A 21,698-nucleotide genomic window follows, 5' to 3' on the forward strand; every position below is an offset into this window, starting at 1 on the left:
GTATAGTCAGAGTTTATTCTAATTTGGTCATAATTAAATTAAGAATAAACAGAGACATCTACAAACATTGCCGGAATACTGTTTATCATATTTTCAATACATTCTACAGCTCGCAGTATGCTTCAATTTTGATCCATAGAGTGCGCTGCTGTCGTTGCGAAAGGTAGAAATTGCTGATGAATATAAAATTCTCAGATCCAGGTAGAACTACTGTCAGCGAGGTGCGCGAGTGTGTGTAGGATATTTCATGTTTGACCACTTGAATACATTGACAGTGTACACGTGAGCGTTGCGGGGCGGTGCGGGTGAGCGAAGTGGATAAACTGGCTTCGCCTATGAAGTTGGAGTTGTGTCAGCATATGCGCAAACAAGGTGCGCATTCGTCGTGTGCGTTGTCTGGATTCTTTGTGCCATTCTTGGCATACCAATAACAGTGTAACTCTTCATATTTACTGGCAAAACGCTGTCGTTATTCGAGAATAAGCCACAATACGAGCGTCAAACTTCTATTTTGGTAAGTAACATTTTAATTTGGTGTAATTTTCATACATTACGGTAAGTGATTTGACAAAAACCGAGCGGAGAATGCCAACAATGCGATCGCGATCCACCAATATTTAACATACTTGTCATGTTTGCTAGTGGAACTTCCGGCGGCCACACTGCTCTGCTCATGTTGTTTGAATAGAAGAGCGGGCGAGCGCTGGCTCATATTCATGATACAAATAATTATCGGTCTAAAACGTTACAACTATTGAATGTTATCGATCCGTTTTGATGCAGTGTTTATGTGAAATTACTAATTAACCTGATCAATGTCAGTGGCGCAATATTCGAAAGCCGCGGTGTTATGTGTTCCCTCGGTTTTGCTGTGATAATATTATTATTTATTTTGTGATCTCGTTTGCCAGTTTTGACGTTTTTTGTGTTTATTGACAAATGTCTAAACTTTCAGTGAATCATTTCTGTTTACCAAAGTGACGCCAAAGTGAATTTAAAAGTTTAAGTTTTAGGAAAATGGATTGTGATTATTCAAAATTCTATCCAAAATGTAAGTTGACGGTGTTTTGATTTGATATTGCTTTCGATATCCCGAGTGCAGTTTGCGAGCTTTGAATACAGTCAAATATTATAAATTATAACTGATTAGTGATTACTATTTGAATACAGTTATTTACTTTTTTATAATTATACAATTTGATATTTACCAACATAATCGGTACAATGTTATTATAGTATCAAACGTCAGTTAAATTAGTGGATATTATTAGTAATAGGTATTTTATGTACCTACTTCAATAGATATTTTTTATAAAGTTCTATCATGTCAATTAATTGTACATAATCGCTACTTAGCTGTATAGTGTATCGCAACAAGACCACAGTCGATTACGTTCCCTATTTTATGAATATAATTATTTTTTTAATCCTTAAAATTTATAAGTGAATATTAAATCTAGTGCGATCATGTTTACTTTAATCCATCCAGTATTATGTGACAGAATCAGCGGAAAAAATAAGTATAGGTACATATTAATTAATATTCTATGTGTAATCTATCTGATTCATACACGTTAGATTACGTATTATATGGTTTTACCAGAATCTACGTAGAATATTGTTTTTGATACGATAGCTATGTAGTTAAAAACTAACAAAAGAATAGGTACATTTTCTCAATGGGCCTATTAATTAGACTATTAGTACCTGCGTAGGTATTTGTGAAATAATGCAAAATAAAGTTTTACCGATATTGGATTACTAAAAACCTCCATATTAAATTATCGCTAAATTATGCTGTCATCAATATTATAATACCTATTTTTACACCAATAAACTTCTATATTTTGAAAATAAGTGATATAATAGCTAACTTGTAATAAATAACGTAATAATATTTGTTTTTATAAATCTGAATCTTATTATAATATCAGATCCCAATAATAAATTTTATATCTATCTTGTAATGTAAGCGGTCGACTAGCTGTTCATTTGTCTCTGGATTATCCAAAGTTAATCTAGGTACCTATATAGTTTATGAGGAGCAATTATTAATCATTAGATAGGTAATAAGTACGTAAAGTAAGTAAGTAGTAAATATTGCAGGATCTTGAATAATACAAATCATAAACTCGGTTCCAATAAATAATGTTGGATAGCCATATTTTTATTTATTGACTATTATGAAATTGAGATATCAATGTTTATGTACATATTATATCAAATACTATGTTTGTATTCCATAAAAAACTAAATAACCTGTTTAGAAATGAGTTTCGATTCCAATACTAAATTGCATTCATTTTTAAAATTATGTCTTCTGTGTCGATAGAGATACTCATATATTTATTATGCCAAATTAGGACGGCTAATTTTACATTACTAACGTGTGATATTTTATAAGAAATTAATCACCAATGAATTTTAATTCGACTTTACCAACCGTTAAACACAATATCCACTAATCAGTAATATAACGGGTGTTTAGATATAACTTAGGCAATGGTTAACTGACAAACCGAGCTGTGATACTGCACTCACTTTTTGACATTTATGATCAGTATCTGGCGAATCATCATTAATCGAGTCACGCTTGAACAGTGTTGCCAACCGTACTATAATTATAGTACAATACTATAATTTTGATTCTGCGAAAATTGTAAAATACTATAATTTTACGCCAAATATGCCAAAATACTATAATTTTAAAGGATTCAAGACGAAAAATGTTCCTGTACTTGTACTATATTGTTTACAGAAATACTATATTTTTTACGCCTTTGTACTATAATCAGCACAGAAAAAGATAGCAACACTGCGCTTGAATAAAATTATCCAAATTTACTTTGAAAATCAGTCGTCGATTCGCACAACTTATAGGCGACTTCGTGACTTTCATGGCGCACATAATCATCAATCTGTACCCATATTATTAATATAATACCATGTAGGTACATAGTCGTCGTAATTTCTTATACGCGTCGGGTTGATAATACCAAATTGACATTTATATTATAAGGTTCTTGATGCATCTTTCTTAGATTACCATCCGCATTACTTACCATATTATACCTTCTATTAGAACATAAGATAAGTTCTTACAATTTAAGTGGTCGAGGATGGAAATCCATTATCTAGAAACAGAAACACCTTTCAAACATGTCCTGCGTTCGGTTCATAAAGCTATTTTGTAATTCGGATTTAGGTACTTGCATGTTGCATCATCGTTTAGTCCGGATAATCGGGCATATTCTACACGAAAGGAAGGTGACTCAATAAAATGTCAACTCTTTGAATATGGTGTAAGAAGCAGGTGACCCCAGTGTCGTTGACAATGTTGACAGTCGAAAGCGGCGCTCGCGACGATGCCAAGTACTATTTCCGTCGTCCGGCGTCGTTACGTGGCTCTCTCCCGACGCCGCCGCGGCGCTTCTTCTCGTCTCGTAAATGACCCAACGGAGGCTGTCTTCTTCGCCGAAGCTGCAACGCAGCGTTCCTCCGTATACATGTCAGAAACCTCCGTTTGAATGCTCCTTGCGTAGGTGCACACTTATCTGAATACAGCCGGGTAGTGGAAACACCTTTCATTCAACAAATATAATAAATACTAGGCATTGCATATTATAAACATTAGGGCAGTGGTCTACAAACTCAATAAGGATGTGGGCTACTTTCAGAAATTAAAATTGTCTGGTGAGCTACTTATACATATTCCTTCTTTAGATTTTTTTATCATCTTTATCCGTATCATACATAATATTATTATATTACTTAAAATAAATTAGGACATCGGATTTCCAATAAAATATAAAATGCTTACGTTAATTGTTTATTGTTTATTTAAGTATAAACAAAATAATAATTGAAAAATATCTTGAAATTATTGTGAGTAAAAGTAAAAATAGTTACTTACTTAGTGAAAAGAATGGCATTCACTATCTATCGTCCACATTTTTTTCAATTCTCGGTGAGTAGATACTTGTCACTCCCAGCCGAATGCAATTATCAAGATGTACATCTGTGAGCCTTGAACAAGTGTCTTTGGAGACCATGAGCCCTAACCTGGTTAATAATTTTAACAAGTTTCATTACCTCGTTGAATTTTAGGTATTTTGCACACAGTGGCGGCTGCTGGTGAATAATGCAGTGATAAGATAAAAAGGTGGAAACATTTCATCTTTCTGGCATAAGAAAATGAAGCCATTGTGGACACCACAAAAAGCTCGAGCACCATCGGTAATAATACCCACAAGAAATATTTCATTTCGGAGTCCAATAATAAAATTTGAGCAAATTTATAAATATGATAAAATATCCTCGAGCTACCGGTAATTCGCGAGCGACCATTTGGCGATCACTGCATTAGGGCAAATAATATTATATATAGGGTACATTTCTAAAAATTCGACTTTACAACAGGTTTAATCAATTGTTGATTATCGAAATTTCAAATTGACTATAAATTATTTTTTTACGCGTTCACATAATTTTCCACTTGTGATCCGTGTATTATAAATATAATTCTATAGGCACGCTAAAAACTTTATGTTATTTATAACTAAGTAGGTACTGATAAGGTATAAATAACAATCCAAGCAATGCGTAAACTAGTTACATAATAATGTAGCAGTCGATTTCTTGTTAATTATTTTCGTAACTTTGAACCTTTTTGATGATTTGTCAATTTAAAAATACACATTGAAATAGTGCACCTGTCATATTCAATAATGGCTATCTGATGTCGATTGTGACATAAACCATTAAAAGCCTCCCTTCATAATGAAGTAAAATATTTATCGGTATATATTTGTGGTACGCAAATAACGCGTGTAGTGAGTATCAGTATAAGTATATTAGTGATATTTTATTTATTATATATTATCTGTAATGTCTGATTGATTCTTAGAAAATTGTAATCCTACATCATGTTACGTTATTTGTACATACGTTCGTTATGGTTATGCATCGTTCCAAAATACTCGTGTAAAACAAGTGTAAAGTTTCGTTGAATTTGTGGCAGAATTAAGTAAGTATGTTTTAAATACAAATTAATGTTATTAATTTATTTTGTATTTTAAAATACAAAAAAAAAAAATTCAAATGAGGTCCTCCTGTTCATAATGTTTTTTTAATCTAGCAAAAAATATTACCATAATCATGTAATCAGAATGAAGTAAAACATTCACCTTTAAATTTTGGAAATATAAATGTTTACCTTGATTTTACTATCGCGAATGAGATAATAGTGAATGATAAGAAAACCATTGCGATAAGCATTATTTCTTTCATACAATTATTAAATTTTCAATGTTAAGGGGGTATTGTCTTCTGTTTAACTTTGCTTTCTTCTATATTAACAATTAATGTAGGTTTATTTAAGAGTAGTACTCGATTCATCGCTGCGATGGATGTTTATTCGCTCCGTCTCCTTTTATTTCGCATTTAATTAGCGTACCATCACTATTATCAGAAATACAGTCAAATCAAAATACCTGCCGGAAATTAATGATATTCATAGTGTCCGGTTGCGGTAGCATTAATAATTTAATTTCATTCAGTTTTACAATACTTACAAAACTCAATTCTTCCTGGAAAGACATTGTATTAATTGAAAAAAGACAATACTTATTCCACACAATTTAATAATTATCAGTATCCCTTGAGAACATCACAATGAAACGAACGAAACAGGTCCTGATAATTATTAATTTATGTGGACGATTAATAAATAATTATATATTTTTAGATTAAATTTAACTAATATATTTATATGTGGGAAGAGTTCCGCAGATGTTTATTTAACTTCAGATGTATAAATAATACTTATTTTACCATGTTTAAACAATAAAAGCTATTTATTATTTAGGTGTACTTATTGAATAAATATATTCTTATTAGTAGGTATATTTCCAGTTACTCTTTAATATTATTAATAAGTAAAATAAAGTAAAATATTATCGCGGTACCCTCATATTAAATTGCAATATTTGTTCATAATAAAGTAGCTACTTACAAAAAGGTGTTATCATCATGATAAACTGTTGGCGGCCGGCATTTTTTTTATTCTCTCGCTACCTACACCAACCTCTATAATTTATCGACAATGAAGATTTAATTCTGTGTCCCATGGGTACAGTTTCTGGCGTCGCGCAGGGCGTTTCGCCGTCTCCGTCCGCGCGCTATTCTTGGCCCGCTATATTTGTACAAGAGTCATGAGTAGCAGTAGCTTTGCCGTCGCTCGCACCCGTTCGTCGCTATGCTTTTGTTTTTATTTCTCTCTCCAGACGCTCTCGAGATTGGGCAGTCAGCCTTCTACTTCCAAAATAAGAACTGCATCCTAGGCGACGTCGCGGAGGGAATTATTGCCACTGTCACCGTCGAATCGGCTGGACAAAACGCAGGGTTGCCGCATGTTAATCCCGGCTATACTTGTCCTGGGATTGAGGGATTAAGTCCTTGCATATTATTATTATTTTGATTGTCCGTGCGTACTCTTGGTCGATGGCTCTGTGCCAGATGTCGTATACTTAAAGAGGCCAGTATTAATTATTGTCATCGTTATATTGTCATGTTATGATGACAAAAACATTTGCAAGAGATTTATTGACGTTTCAGAAAAATGTGCCTACGCGTGATATTTTCATAGTCGGATAAATTACACATTAATAGAAGATGCATTGATTAACCAATCCGAATGTATGTTTTTATAATAATAATTATCTAATAAATAATTATGATAACACAACCCTTATACTTAATAATATGTAGGTACATTTTTATTATGCGTTTTGTACTAACTTTTAACTACCGACTAATTGTGTGCGGATTTATCCGGTTTTCGGAATATCCGTGCATGATTTTTTTTAAATCGCTCGCTTTCGTAAACATGAAGATCGGCTCAAAACTCTTAGAAAAATTTGAACTGATATTAGAAAATCATTAAAAGATTCCTGCTAACAAATCAACATCATATATTTTCTGAATAAATAATGAGTAAGTATTACATAATATGTTAAAATAATGTATAATAAGTTATATGTAGTATTTTAAAAAGAAAAAAAACATACTTCGGATTATCCGTGTTATTCGTTTATCCGTGCCGCCTCTCCCCACCATTAACACGGATAATCGGGAGTCTACTGTATTAATAATTAATAAAATTCAATATAATGAATGGTATCTGCCTATCCAACATAATTTTTAAATGTTCAGGACCTGTATCGTCCATACTCCATTTAGATGACATTTTACAACGCACCTACAATAATCATTTAAATGAATTAGTTTTTAGACGATAGCTGTTTCGGCTGTATGCTACAATAATAATAAATTTGTTTTTTTAATCATCATCATTCATCATTATCACCCGGGGTCGATCAACTGCTGAATGAATGCTTCCACATGCCCCCTCCACCCTCCTCAGTCCCAAGTTCTTCACTGCCATGTACATCCACCGAAATTTATAATTCTATCATTAATAATAATAACATACCTACCTAGATCTTCGAGCCAATGTAACTCTGTTAAAAACAAGTGGAACTATAAATTATGGATTAAAATATCAACATTATTCTTCTTTACGGGTCACATCTTTGAAGATCACCGATATCTATTTACATAACCATAAAATCTGCTACCGAATACATAAAACTTGCGTTGATTGCTTATCTTAGAATTAAGATGCCATTCATACGTACTTGCACTTTCCTTAGCTTGAATCGATAGCTTCGGTAGCTAGTAAGTGCTTATTGTGTAGTTCGTTGTAACGTTAATTTTCTATGTATATAGATATAGTTAGAATTCCAGTTTGCAATTAATGGTGAAATTGTTATATTGTATTTACCTAAATAATATGTCTGCATATTATGTATTCTCAACCCTGCGTGTCCATCTATTGGATAATGATATTATTTTCGATGCCAATAATAATTTGATACTAAAACGTTCGTCGGTGTAATATCAGACCTCGACGCTGGATTCAAAGCCACTCTTGATTTTTTGAAATCGTGGATATTTTGATTCACTCGCATTTGTTCATAATAAATATGTAAAACCACAAAACAAATTATTATGACTACATGAGATCTAGATAATATATATGCATTTTTACTCAGCTAAATTACCGAGAATTTGTACCTGTTCTGTCTCATGTAGACCGCGATGGACGACAAGACGTGGCAGAATATTCTCTTTTAATGTTGTGGGTCGAAGATTCTAATATCTTGTCTGGACTTTAACCCTGACTAAACCATACCAATAGTTTAAGTATGCTATGGGTGATCTGATAAAATAGTGCACACCTTTTCAGTCGTGCTTATTTGTTTTCGTTGAATTAAGAATACATAATATAATAATATACGGTATTGGTTAGATTTTTTAAACTCATTAAGCTCTGCCTAAACCAAACCATAATAGATTAAAAATATTTTCTATCTATATAATATTTAACATGATATATGGTTTAATGGCATACTTTTAGATAGTTTATAGATAAACGAATATTTTTTGACTGTCATCTACTATGGCTTGGATTTGGCAGGGTTTAATTGACTTTTAATAATTAAAAAACACTATCTTCACATGGAAACACATGGTACACACTATCTACACACGCCCACGGTGGCCGCGCGGCTTAAGCGTTGGACTATCACGCCATGGGTCCCAGGTTCGAATCCTGTGTCTGGCAAGTACACATATTGTTTTTCAATTTGTGTGTGAGTCAGGGTATGGACCTAATACGTTGAGCAAGTGGCTGACATCCATTTCTCGTAAAAATCAAAATCTGTTAATACAATCCTCTACTCTGTGGAGGCCCATATGATCCTGCTAGGATCGGACATGGTCGAAAAAAAAATCTGCACATTGTAGTCTTAGTTCAATCAAAACAAAAATACGTTTGACTGACAAAGTTTAGTGTGCACTATTTATGTCGGATCTTAAGAGCCTACCACAACCTTCACCCTTTGCCACTTGTAGGTCTTGGAGTCTGACAATATGGTAGGTTGAGCGAATGATTGCGAACGTAAGCAATCTGTCCAGAAACCATTGATATAAGTACTACTAGATGAGGAGTTCCCATACAAGTGTCATTTTAAAAATGTAGGTACCACAAAAGAAGATATTACGAATATCGTCTTATAATATTTCCTTGTACGAGGGTGGGTCAATAAGTCCTTAGAAAAGCCGACAGGTGGCGCGACTAGTACTATAAGCGGTTTGTTTTCATGCAGCGGCACTACCGATTCAGTATGCTGCGAAGTTTCAATCAGATTGGTCGGGTTGTTGTGTGTTTCTCGTACATTTAAAAAAAAAATTTGCTTGTGGAAAATGGAAAAATGGAAAATGGAGAAAATTGAGTTTAGAGCTGTTATTAAACATTTTAATATAAAAGGGTTAACAGCAAAGGAAATAAAAAATGAGTTGGATTTAGTTCACGGCATATCTGCTCCTTCACTTGCAACTATTTATAACTGGTTAAATGAATTTAAACGTGGTCGTACATCAACAAAGGATGAACCACGCTCAGGACGTCCTGTAGAGGTGACTACACCAGAAATGATCAATAAAATCCACGATATGGTGTTAAGTGACCGAAGATTAAAGTTGAGTGAGATAATTGAGGTTACAGGGATCTCAAAAGGTAGCGTCATTTCTATTTTACATGACAAATTGGGCATGAAAAAAGTTTCTGCAAGATGGGTGCCGCGTTTGCTCACAGTCGACAATAAACGCAATAGGGTGGTGGCCTCTAAAGCCCTGTTGTCGCTCATGCAACGCAATCCGGATGAATTTTTTCGTCGCTTTGTGACTGTAGATGAAACATGGATACACCACTATACTCCCGAGACGAAAGAACAGTCAAAGCAGTGGATTGCGAAAGGCGAACCATGTCCAAAGAAGGCGAAAACCGTAAAATCAGCTGGTAAGGTTATGGCTACTGTATTTTGGGATGCACGTGCATGCATTGACTATTTGGAAAAAGGAAAAACAATAACAGGGGATTATTATGCATCTTTATTGGACCAGCTAAAAAACAAAATTGAAGAAAAACGGCCTCATTTAAACAGGAAAAAAATCCTCTTTCATCAGGACAATGCCCGTGTTCACACATGTTTACGATCAATGGCTAAAATTGAAGAATTGAAGTTCGAATTGGTCGACCAACCACCGTATTCGCCAGATTTAGCCCCCAGTGACTTTTTCCTTTTCCCAAACTTAAAAAAATGGCTAAGTGGACAACGTTTTTTTTTCAAATGAAGAAGTCATCGATCGGACAAATGCTTATTTTGAGGACCTTCCGAAAACTTATTTTTCTGACGGTTTAAAAAAAATTGAGAAACGTCTAACCAAGTGTATTGAGCTCCAAGGAGATTATGTTGAGAAATAAAAAAAAATACAAAAATAAAAACTGTTTTAATGCTTTTTTCTAAGGAATTATTGACCCACCCTCGTAGGTATAATGCGTTAAGACCGTTAACATGGATTCCCGAATTTCACCCGTATTGCCCAGGCTAAATTTGCGTTCTTGGAATAGTGACCCTAAGGGTGTTTGCAACCCAAAGCTTGCAAGCTACCAAAAATTCATGTCTGAGCGGACAGAACAAGTCGTCATGCGCTGACTATTAGTTAGAGTAAGATGCAAGCTAGATCGGGCTTACTCATAATTATTTATTTATTTATTTATTTAAGAATACAAAACATTGTGGACATAACAAATCTAAATTCAAGACGTACACAACATGAGATTTACATTATAAGTCAAACATTACCCTCACAAGAGAGAAGAGAATATAGAAAAAGAAATATAAGTATATATAATAACAATAATAATAACAAAAAAAATAAATAATCAAAACATACTTAAGTATAATTTAATACAGAAAAATATAATTTTTGAGAACGGAAAATATACAATTTTATACAGAAAAATACAGTTTCAAAAATAAAATGCAAAGTACATCATTGAAAATGTCTATGTCTTTAGGGAGCGCATTTACTAGTCTTGCACCCCTCGCTGATGGTGCCTGATAGGCTTGACGCGAGGAAACGGTTCCAATCCAGAATAAATCATGACTGCGACCACGTAGGTAATTGACAGGCGCATGGAAATTCAAATTCATTAAGACACCGGGATTGGAAACCATCCCTCGCGATAACAGGCAAAAGTGTTTCAACAGCAGAAGAGACCGACGAGATTCAAGAGAGTGAAAAGTAAGCATGCCTTGTAGAAAGGCAGTCGGAAAATAATCATCTGACGAATTATCGAAAGGAAAATTGTTAAATGTTTTAAAATAAAGACATCGAAGAAATTTCTTCTGGACGCGTTCTAAAATAAGCTTATAGGAAACCTCATAAGGACACCAGATAATCGACCCATATTCAAGAATGCTACGCACTAATGAGACGTAGAGTGTACGTAATACATTAGGATTCTTGAATGGTTTGGATTGTCGCATGATGAATCCTAGAAGCTTACTCGCACGTAGAGCCGTGGAAGTTATATGCGAGTGAAAGGATAATGAAGAATCAAAAATTATCCCAAGATCTTTCGCCTCAGATTGACGTTTTCGAGAGTCGTTTTCGAAAACAGGTCGTTTTCGAGACAAATATTAAGTGAGCTTATATCGAGTTAAGTCCGCTGATATTAAAACAGTATGTTTTAACACTGGCCAAGACGCTGAAAATTGGGCGTCATTTTAAGAAGCATAATATGATTCATCCAGTAGTAGAAACCTTTTCGATATGCGGCCAAGATGCATATCGCATTACATCAAATCTATCTTTTAAATGTAATGATATATTTTTATTCATACTCTACTTGTTGCTGCGACATGTTGCTTTACGGAATATGGCCCTAAAGCAAAATTCATTCATCTTTTTTTAAGAGAACGTATTAATAACGATAAATTGATTGCCGTGATGTTTTTAGAATTTAGATTATCATTGTCAACTTATCAGATTTTTTTCAGATGCCTGCAGGCTTATTTTTGCGTTATATTTTTACTTATATCGAGTAGTTAACGATTCTTGCATGTTACGTTTAGCCAATATTCAAAGTAAAACCAATGCCGCGCCACTTCCATTCTTACGATTTCATACACGAACACAAAATTTAATAACACTATAACAAAGGATTGTAATAATGTTGCGTGATGTTACGGCCGAGATCGTTGCACTTTTTGGATAAATTATGCATCACCTTCTTGTATACATGATTGGGTTCTTCATATAACCACCTATCTATGTTCCTGTCTACATCATTGGGGGTATTAGATGATTATTCAGCAGGTAGACGACGGCTTCTGCCATTTGCGTGTCCCATCCTTGTTATTATATTTTCCGGACTTTGTTGGCTATCGATGATGCAAATTTTATTGATCGCCAGTCTACACTAAGAACATAAAACGTAATCCGATGAATAAGTATTTATTTTATTGATTATACTTCCATGTCTGAACGGTATTGGCGCGAAAAGTTCGTCTTTTGCGTTCAAATCCCGCGTCCGGAAAAACCACTTATGGTTTTATTATGCATGTTTGATGGCCTGGTGCAGCTATGGCGAATCTATGGCACGCACGGAAATACTGCGGGCACGAAAGACAGTAATAATTGTAAATATCAATTATATATATATTTAGAAAGAGAATGTTGCCTAATCTTCACCACACTTGCAATACTATGTTTGCTGACAGAGCCGACCGGATGGCTGTCATTATATTATTATGAAAACATCTGATTTAAATGAATTTTACCAGTAAATCTTTTTTGGGTGGTAATAATACCCTCTACTTTTAAATTCACAAGCATTTAAATGAATATTCACCAGTAAGTTTTTTTAATTGGTCAAATCTTCTGCTTGTGTATGAAGAATCATTTTATTTAATTGTGTTTTCACCGGCATGTATCGTTTAAAAAAAACTTCGTATAAGCACAAAGATCGCATTTATATTTATAGTACGATTTTATGGGGGCGCTAATAACATTATGTACATACTGCTGTAACTAATTTATAATTTTCCCCAATATTAACAGTTTTACACCACCCATTATTACAAATATGTTTTTAGTTTTTTTGGCACCTAATCAAAAAAGGTTCGCCATCGCTGGCGTAGTGAATTGAGCGAATAGCTTAATAACCTCTCTTAGAATCCAATAAGGGGGGGAAATTGTATTTTTTGTAATATTAAGTTGTAATATCATTATAAACGGTTATTACCGAAAATATCCACAGGCTGCATATTATTGTTTGCAAACAATTTTATTTTTACAGGTGTTTGATCAACGATATTATTTTTTCTCTCGTAATAAATATTTCCTAACCGTATTTTTGTATAATGCCATAATAAACGTAACACTTCTCGGCTATTATCACTTACTCATGAGGTATTATTTTGTTGCACAGTGAGTGAGAGTAAAATAATACATTGTACGTCTAGTAGCAAATAATATAGTATACTTGATTTCAATCTTACTTGCGGTTAAACTGCAACATGTTCTTACAGTATTGTAGAAGAAGAATGAAAATTATTATTGGACTTTAAAACTCTCAGTAATATTGACTGCTAGTAGGTACAACTCTCTTCGGACGTGAAGCGTTGTTTGTATTATGTACGTATGTAAGCAAGCATAAAACAATCCAATTTTCATAGTCAATACAAGCGGCATTTTTCCGAATTTCAATAAGTCAAAATCTTTTAGATACTCCCTGTTTACATTGATAGTGTATTTCTAAACGGACGAAACTGGTCATGGTCGTTAGTAAATTATGTAGGTTAAGTCGCGGGTACATACTACTATATATTATATTTCATTTTATAGAATGTCGTCCATCATGAATTTCAGTTGACAGTTGAGTAGTTCACAAATTCAAATAGATAGAAACATAACTAAATGCAAAACGAAAATCACAGTGTTTCGACACACTTTTTCGTATAGCAAATGTGTAATGAATAAAATAAAATTTAAATGTATTGGCTAGATATTATATTGCTTTCAATAGAAGCCAAATATTTTTACGATTTTTCATTTAGTTATCGTATGTTCAGAGGTTTCTAATTGTACCTAATGAAACAGTAAATAAATGAAAACGGTTATCATATGTTTTATAAACTTAACTACATATGTAATATTTATATATCTACCTATTTTCTTTTTTGATTCAATTAGAAATTAAGTACCTACACACAAAGAAATATCATTAATCGAACTATGGCCGGAAAATTTTCCACTTAGCGAAAATGTTTGCTTAATTACGCCGAACAAGTCTCAAAGTGGCAATATGTTTTTCCGTGTCATTTGATCGAAAACCTAGTACCTACTTAAATTTTAGGTACAATCAGTAGGTAGTTGTCCTAGTACGAAAGTGAAGATAAAAAGTAGAGCGTTGAAACGGAGCTCGGAGCAGTGGAGCAATGAAGTTTTACACGGAGCACCGAAAATTTGTAGTACTCGACTGCTCCGGATGTTTTTTTATTATTAAATTTCAATGAAAATATTATATTTGACACTTTGCAACGCTGGAATTATTTGAAATACGGCAACACTGCCGAGTGATAAATAACCTTAATTTTTTTTGACAGAAGAGGCAGATAATGTTAGACATTTGCTGTCGGTTTTGTTTAATATAATTCATAATGAAAATGACAAATAATAACCTTATTTCAAAACTATATTGTATACATATTAAAACTTTTTACCCGGAGCGGAGTAGACCCTGGAGCGGAGCAACTCAAGAAAGGGTCCGCTCCAACCCTCTGATAAAAAGGATGGATTTAATTTTGATGTGGTATACTACAAATTATAATTGGAAACATGAAGATTACCTACATTCTTATATGCGTGCACTTGCATTAGCGGCGTATTACGAATCGTTTGTTATAATTATATTGCATATAATTTTGACTGAACTGTCGATAGGTAGGTAAATACCACAGAACAGATAATAAATAGAATACCTATAGGCTATATTCAATACGCCGCATCTTGATGCAGGGTTTTGAATGTGTAAGTGTCCTGCGAAAATGAAGCACGCATTATGCACGTGCAATAGTGTGTGTAATACACCAACATTAAATTAGCGTAAATGCATAAACCGAGAGCAGTTTTCAGTATTCGACGTAAAACGTATTATTGACACGTGTGTAAGTTTAACCCGGATTCTTCCTTACTCGAGTCGGTAACCTGCTATCGCCTTACCCGTTATGTATTTCAGTTCCCATTATTTCTGAGTTCCCTGGTAAGTAGGTACCTACATGCGTACACTGACATCTTGATTTTTTTTAAATACTGAGCAATTGAAATATTGTCGCAATTAACTCAACCCGTACCGTATGGTTGGATAATCTCATATATTTTGAAATGATGTTTTAATAAAAAATATCTTGTGTCAAATTGCCTGTGTTTGCAAATCGATTGTTAGATAGGTACCTTGTTACCATTTCAATAATATTATTATTTCATCGATCACACAATATTTATTAATGTTATTTTTGTCATTGTTATTTTCATTACACAATAATTAATAATAAACAAAATTTGTAAGCTTTTTTCTGCAAGCAACACTTGCGCATTGATTGTTTTAAGAGTAAGTACTAAGTACTGAACTGAAATGTTTGTATGGAGTGTGCATTGTTCATCAGATAAGATACAATATATTAAATGCTATCGTTTATCAATCTCAATTAAAAGTGAATGGTCGGGCTTTATATTATCTTATGACCGCTTTAAATAGACCACTGACTGCGGTGTGAGACGGTACCCGAGTAGGTACCTATCGGTCATTGTAAAACTTCTATGCCTTGCAAAATTTCAACAAATTCAATCAACTTATCAGATTGTTAGGTGTGCAATAGAAATGAAGTTAAACAACGCAAACGTACGAGAATTTCGGTTATTTCTGATTTCATTTTTATAACCGTTAATAAAAAGATAAGTAAGTATAATATGTCGTGAGTGGATGGATATAAATGAGTCTGTAATAATTAATGTATTATACCTAAGTATATATTTAATCATACATTAATAAATTTTGAGTATACTTAGTCGTATCCGGAAATTTGTACGTAAACATTTCACCGCAGGACACTTATTTTACGTGAAACATGAGTTCGTGTAACATTTAATCAAATGACGAATTCTTCGTTGCAAATTTCACCGTGGAGTATTTTTGTACGTATGCTACAACATGTGGCGAATTTTATGAGATGTCTTTACTAGGTTAGGTTAGGGTTAGTCTAATTGGAACAGTACTATTTGCAAATTATCGCCGCATTTTGTAAGATACGTACAAATGTATTCCACGGTGAAATGTTCAACGAAGAACTCGTCATTTGATAAAATGTTATACGAACTCATGTTTCACGTACTGCGACGCACGAATAAGTGTCCCACGATGAACTGCATACGTACAACTTACACGTAACCATACTTAGTCGCATAGGAACGTGTGACATTTTTTCTTTTCTTAGGTTTAACTTAAAATAATCAGAATAAACTAACTTATGTTTTATTTTAAATACTTACTAGTTTTTTTTTTATATAAACTGATCTTTCTTATTTGTCCAAAGTGCGACGCTATTAATTTACATTTGATTACAAACCCAATAATTTCATAGTATTCAAAGGTGGTTAATCATTTCTCACGGTATTTTTGTATTATTTATTCTATTTCGTGCCCGCTTATATTTACTTAAATAAATGACACATGCAAGTACAATAAATTAATACATATTACGAGGTGGGTCAATAATTCCTTAGAAAAAAGCATTAAAACACTTTTTATTTTTGTATTTTTTTTTATTTCTCAACATAATCTCCTTGGAGCTCAATACACTTGGTTAGACGTTTCACAATTTTTTTTAAACCGTCAGAAAAATAAGTTTTCGGAAGGTCCTCAAAATAAGCATTTGTCCGATCGATGACTTCTTCATTTGAAAAAAAACGTTGTCCACTTAGCCATTTTTTTAAGTTTGGGAAAAGGAAAAAGTCACTGGGGGCTAAATCTGGCGAATACGGTGGGTGGTCGACCAATTCGAACTTCAATTCTTCAATTTTAGCCATTGATCGTAAACATGTGTGAACACGGGCATTGTCCTGATGAAAGAGGATTTTTTTCCTGTTTAAATGAGGCCGTTTTTCTTCAATTTTGTTTTTTAGCTGGTCCAATAAAGATGCATAATAATTCCCTGTTATTGTTTTTCCTTTTTCCAAATAGTCAACGAAAATAATTTCACGTGAATCCCAAAATACAGTAGCCATAACCTTACCAGCTGATTTTACGGTTTTCGCCTTCTTTGGACATGGTTTGCCTTCGCAATCCACTGCTTTGACTGTTCTTTCGTCTCGGGAGTATAGTGGTGTATCCATGTTTCATCTACAGTCACAAAGCGACGAAAAAATTCATCCGGATTGCGTTGCATGAGCGACAACAGGGCTTTAGAGGCCACCACCCTATTGCGTTTATTGTCGACTGTGAGCAAACGCGGCACCCATCTTGCAGAAATTTTTTTCATGCCCGATTTGTCATGTAAAATAGAAATGACGCTACCTTTTGAGATCCCTGTAACCTCAATTATCTCACTCAACTTTAATCTTCGGTCAGTTAACACCATATCGTGGATTTTATTGATCATTTCTGGTGTAGTCACCTCTACAGGACGTCCTGAGCGTGGTTCATCCTTTGTTGATGTACGACCACGTTTAAATTCATTTAACCAGTTATAAATAGTTGCAAGTGAAGGAGCAGATATGCCGTGAACTAAATCCAACTCATTTTTTATTTCCTTTGCTGTTAACCCTTTTATATTAAAATGTTTAATAACAACTCTAAACTCAATTTTCTCCATTTTCCATTTTTCCATTTTCCACAAGCAAATTTTTTTTTTAAATGTACGAGAAACACACAACAACCCGACCAATCTGATTGAAACTTCGCAGCATACTGAATCGGTAGTGCCGCTGCATGAAAACAAACCGCTTGCAGTACTAGTCGCGCCACCTGTCGGCTTTTCTAAGGACTTATTGACCCACCCTCGTATGTTATATTGTTATTAATTGGGTTAGCATTTACTCGCTTGATAGAATTCCATTTTATAAAGTAATGATACAGGTTGGTTCATTAGTAGATAGCTAATTCGGTTATTTGTCTTGTGCATATTGAAAATTCGCGTTTATGCAAATTTAAATAAAAACTTATTTTGCTAACGTGAAAGTACATTTTAATATTAAGTTTCTATATCTAAAGCAGTGCCAGTTAGTAAGTCAATTGTTAAACACCGCTACATATTGTATTGTTTTGATGTTAGTCTTGTAATGTGGATTGATTTCTGTCAAGGTACTTCGTTGATAAATGATGTTTCGATCACGGGGCGGTTGTCACATTAATTTGCCGGCTGAGCAAATTTTATCGAGCCCAGTTGCGAAGTGTGGCGGAGGGCCGCCCTGCGTCGCTGCCCGTAATTGCCCTCGTCTTGCGTTACGCAACTTTCAATTTCACTTAATGCCATTCATCATCGCTTGTCAGACTTTCCGCGCTTTTCTTCCCTTCTCGCGGCGCCTGGCGGAAAATCTATAAAACCCCCAGAAGAGCGATGAAAAATGGCAGCGAAAACAAGATCGGGCGGAGAATGTGCGACTAGATCGCTAGACAGCATTATTTGCAAATATGTAAGTACGTACAGTAAGTATTAATAATCATTACCGTCGTTAATTCAAATTGAAATCATCATCACCACTGGATGAAGGTCTCAACAAGCTGATTCAATTCCTGTCGGTCAACTGATCTTTCTTATCGACCCAACGGCCTCTAGTTTTATCTTTCGGATGTTTTCTACCTTTATAGGTAACGACATCCATTAAATTAATTCCTCTTTGGGGATTAAACCGAAACCAACTTCGAGTGATCTTATTTGAAGATTTAGTTGTAGGTATTTTATGTTTCTGTCCAAATTGGAATAGATGTAAGATTGTGATATTCTTGATTGTCCTGCCAGTGAGCCATTTCTGAGGATGGTCATACGAACCTTAGCCAGCCAGGTAAAGATAAATTCAACGATGAGTGAGAGGGGGTGATTGTTACATTCGTCGTCACTTGCTGCTCACATAAAATCGCGCAGGTAATAAGTAACTCAGCTTCTATCCCTAAGCAAACAGGCATCTCGTGGCTTATATCATAATGCGCTGGAACCGTCCTTGGTAGATTATTGGATTAGCCACACACCCTCATCTTAATTAAGTTGTAAATAATTAAATGTGTACTTAGTTGTAATACTTGTATTAACCTTAAAATCAAGGCTAGGTAGATATTTGGTATTTATACTAATTATAATAGAAAAGTAATCATCGATTAAAAAAATAGCACATAATTGTCATTTATTCAACTTGTAGATTGCTATTTTGATGTAGACATAACTGTAATGTTTAATAAGGCAGTTTTTGTAATATGCATTCATTTAATTTTGATAATATAGAGGGCCTTAATAATTTCGCATGAGACTATCCATTAAGTTAATTTTGCAATTTTTAGTTATTCATGCTGACGTCTATATAGTAAGTTGTTGTAGGGTGGTTTATAGTTATGAAGTTTTTTACTGAAATTTTCTGTGTATTGTTTTTGCAAGTGTCCACGTCTCCACTCAGTACACGGAGACCGAAAAGACATAGTAGCATCGTACCATTCTCGTTATGATTACTTGGTTTAGGTCACGGTTACTATGTAAGTACTTTTTATGTCATATAAAAGCCGCCTTGGCCTTCTCAACTCGACATTTCACTATAATTATATCACTTAAATAATATTCTTATAATACCTTTGTGATGTTTTTCATTCTAGTTTTTCATTTAGTCGTAGAAGAACTTATCAATGTTTTGGTCTAAACTATACACAAAGTTCGCTCAGTTTACTTTTCAATATGTTTACAAATCGATCGTTTTATCATAGGTGTTGTTGTAGGTAGCGATCACAGATTTCAGTGGCGGAGCAAGTAATTAGCTCCGGCGATATGTTCAATTCTGGGCCGGTGCCAAATCACTCCGAAGCGGCGCACACTTTACGTCCGGCCACGCTGTCCTTGGGAGTCATAATTAAGTTTTCCGAGTAAGAAAGGCGTGCGTCAATGTAATTTCGCGGAGCATTTCATTGAACTCGCGTTAGTCGGTCCCAGCTGAGTGATTATTAGAAATGTCCGAAAGAATCCGTCAACTGATTCACCGATAAAAGCATCGATAAATTTCTTGTTTTCTTTCGATAAAATTTAGAATTTTCATTTTCTTGCTCGTGTCTATCGTTGTAAGATGTTTTCATTGACTTATATTTAGTAGCATTGTACATTAAGTCGCAATATCTATTATAGTTTCTACTATAACCTAACCTAACCTAACGATCAGCACGAATTCTCTTATATAACTGACCTACTTACTTTAAATAGAATCTTGAACTGCACCTAGATGCAGTTTATTAGCTGTAATTATGTGTACTTTGTAATAATGATAAATAATAACGAAAAATATTGAATTTTGTCCGAAATTATGAGTCAATTATTACAAACTCAATTGAAAAAAATACCGAATATATTTTACTATAATGTTAAATTAAAGTAAAATTGAAAAATAATGCATGATTGACCACAGACTATTTTACTTAGGTATATGTACTCAATTTTGGTACTGTGACGTATAATACAACAATACACTCTAATAATAGATATTAATATAATATTTTATGTGCTCATTAATTATAGTTTCTAAGATGCGAAAAGACAATGTATCATAATGATATATACGACTTTCCTACATTATACAGCTTATCTACGGTAAGCTCGCAAATATACACAAAATTCTTCATTTTCCCTCTTAAGTAATGATTATAATTAAGTAAAAACATCTTTTAAATGATGTGGGGTATATTCATGTATTGCTCTTATAGTTCAAATTTGATCGGTGATTCTATTTGCATATAAATTTGCTCGTAGTCCATTAAATTGATTGAATCACAACAAACGATCTCTCTGGATCACTTCGTATGTAATTGTTATGTATAGCCAATAAACTGGAGTGTGACTGACGAATGCACATCCATTTGTTACGTGTCACGATAAATAATGCATGGAAATAGTCGCACCCTGTTGATAATCAAATACATTTCGATTCATTAATACGATGTCTATCCACGCATATCCTCATCTATTCATCATCCAACATTAAAGTACATTTTGTACCTTCTACTGTATAGCATTTTGGATGAGGTTATAAGATGTTTCATGTATTATTCCTCGATCGACAGTCTTATAGCAAAGCAAAGTATGTCAATCATTGATGAACTTTATTTACTTACGTATTTCAATTGATGTTAGGGGAAGCACACGTCCTGTGCCGCGTCACGCTTACCGAGTCAACCCTGCAGCGTATAGATCGTTCGCGTAGCATCGATGCAGGGTAACGTAACAGGTGTAACGACGGAATCGTGATTTTTAGATTTATGAGCGCGGATCCCCGTGCTTTCAACCTAGACCTAGTTTCCTATTGCTGTCGCGCAGTAAGCTCTCTGTACAGTAGGATAATAGTTTGACGATGAGTGCAATCCAAAACAAAACCAAAACTTTGCGAAATTGAATATTTCTTTGTGATTCTGAAATGTAAGTGGTGTTGTTAAATTGTAACACCCTAGTGTCCACATCTAGATATAGGTACCTACTATGTTTCTT

The 21,698-nt window shown here is 34.1% G+C and overlaps 1 protein-coding gene across 5 annotated transcripts in view; it reads left to right on the plus strand.

Moving 5' to 3' along the window:
• The first annotated feature begins 270 nt into the window (after positions 1-270).
• sd (TEA domain transcription factor 1 homolog scalloped) overlaps positions 271-21,698 on the plus strand; it is a 212,733-nt gene continuing 191,305 nt past the window's right edge. For 2 of the 5 annotated variants that reach the window (XM_085959220.1, XM_085959216.1), the window contains exon 1: positions 632-1,051. In XM_085959220.1, coding sequence (XP_085815346.1) covers positions 1,018-1,051 — 34 coding nt within the window. In that variant the 5' untranslated portion in view covers positions 632-1,017. Of the gene's footprint in view, positions 515-631; positions 1,052-21,698 lie in introns of those variants that run through there. The other 3 variants (XM_085959218.1, XM_085959219.1, XM_085959217.1) reach the window with 3 other exon arrangements.

Source organism: Rhyacophila brunnea, unplaced genomic scaffold (genome assembly GCF_057557595.1).
Source record: "Rhyacophila brunnea isolate RB1 unplaced genomic scaffold, BYU_Rbru_1.0 scaffold_8, whole genome shotgun sequence".
In the NCBI taxonomy this organism is placed as follows: domain Eukaryota; kingdom Metazoa; phylum Arthropoda; class Insecta; order Trichoptera; family Rhyacophilidae; genus Rhyacophila; species Rhyacophila brunnea.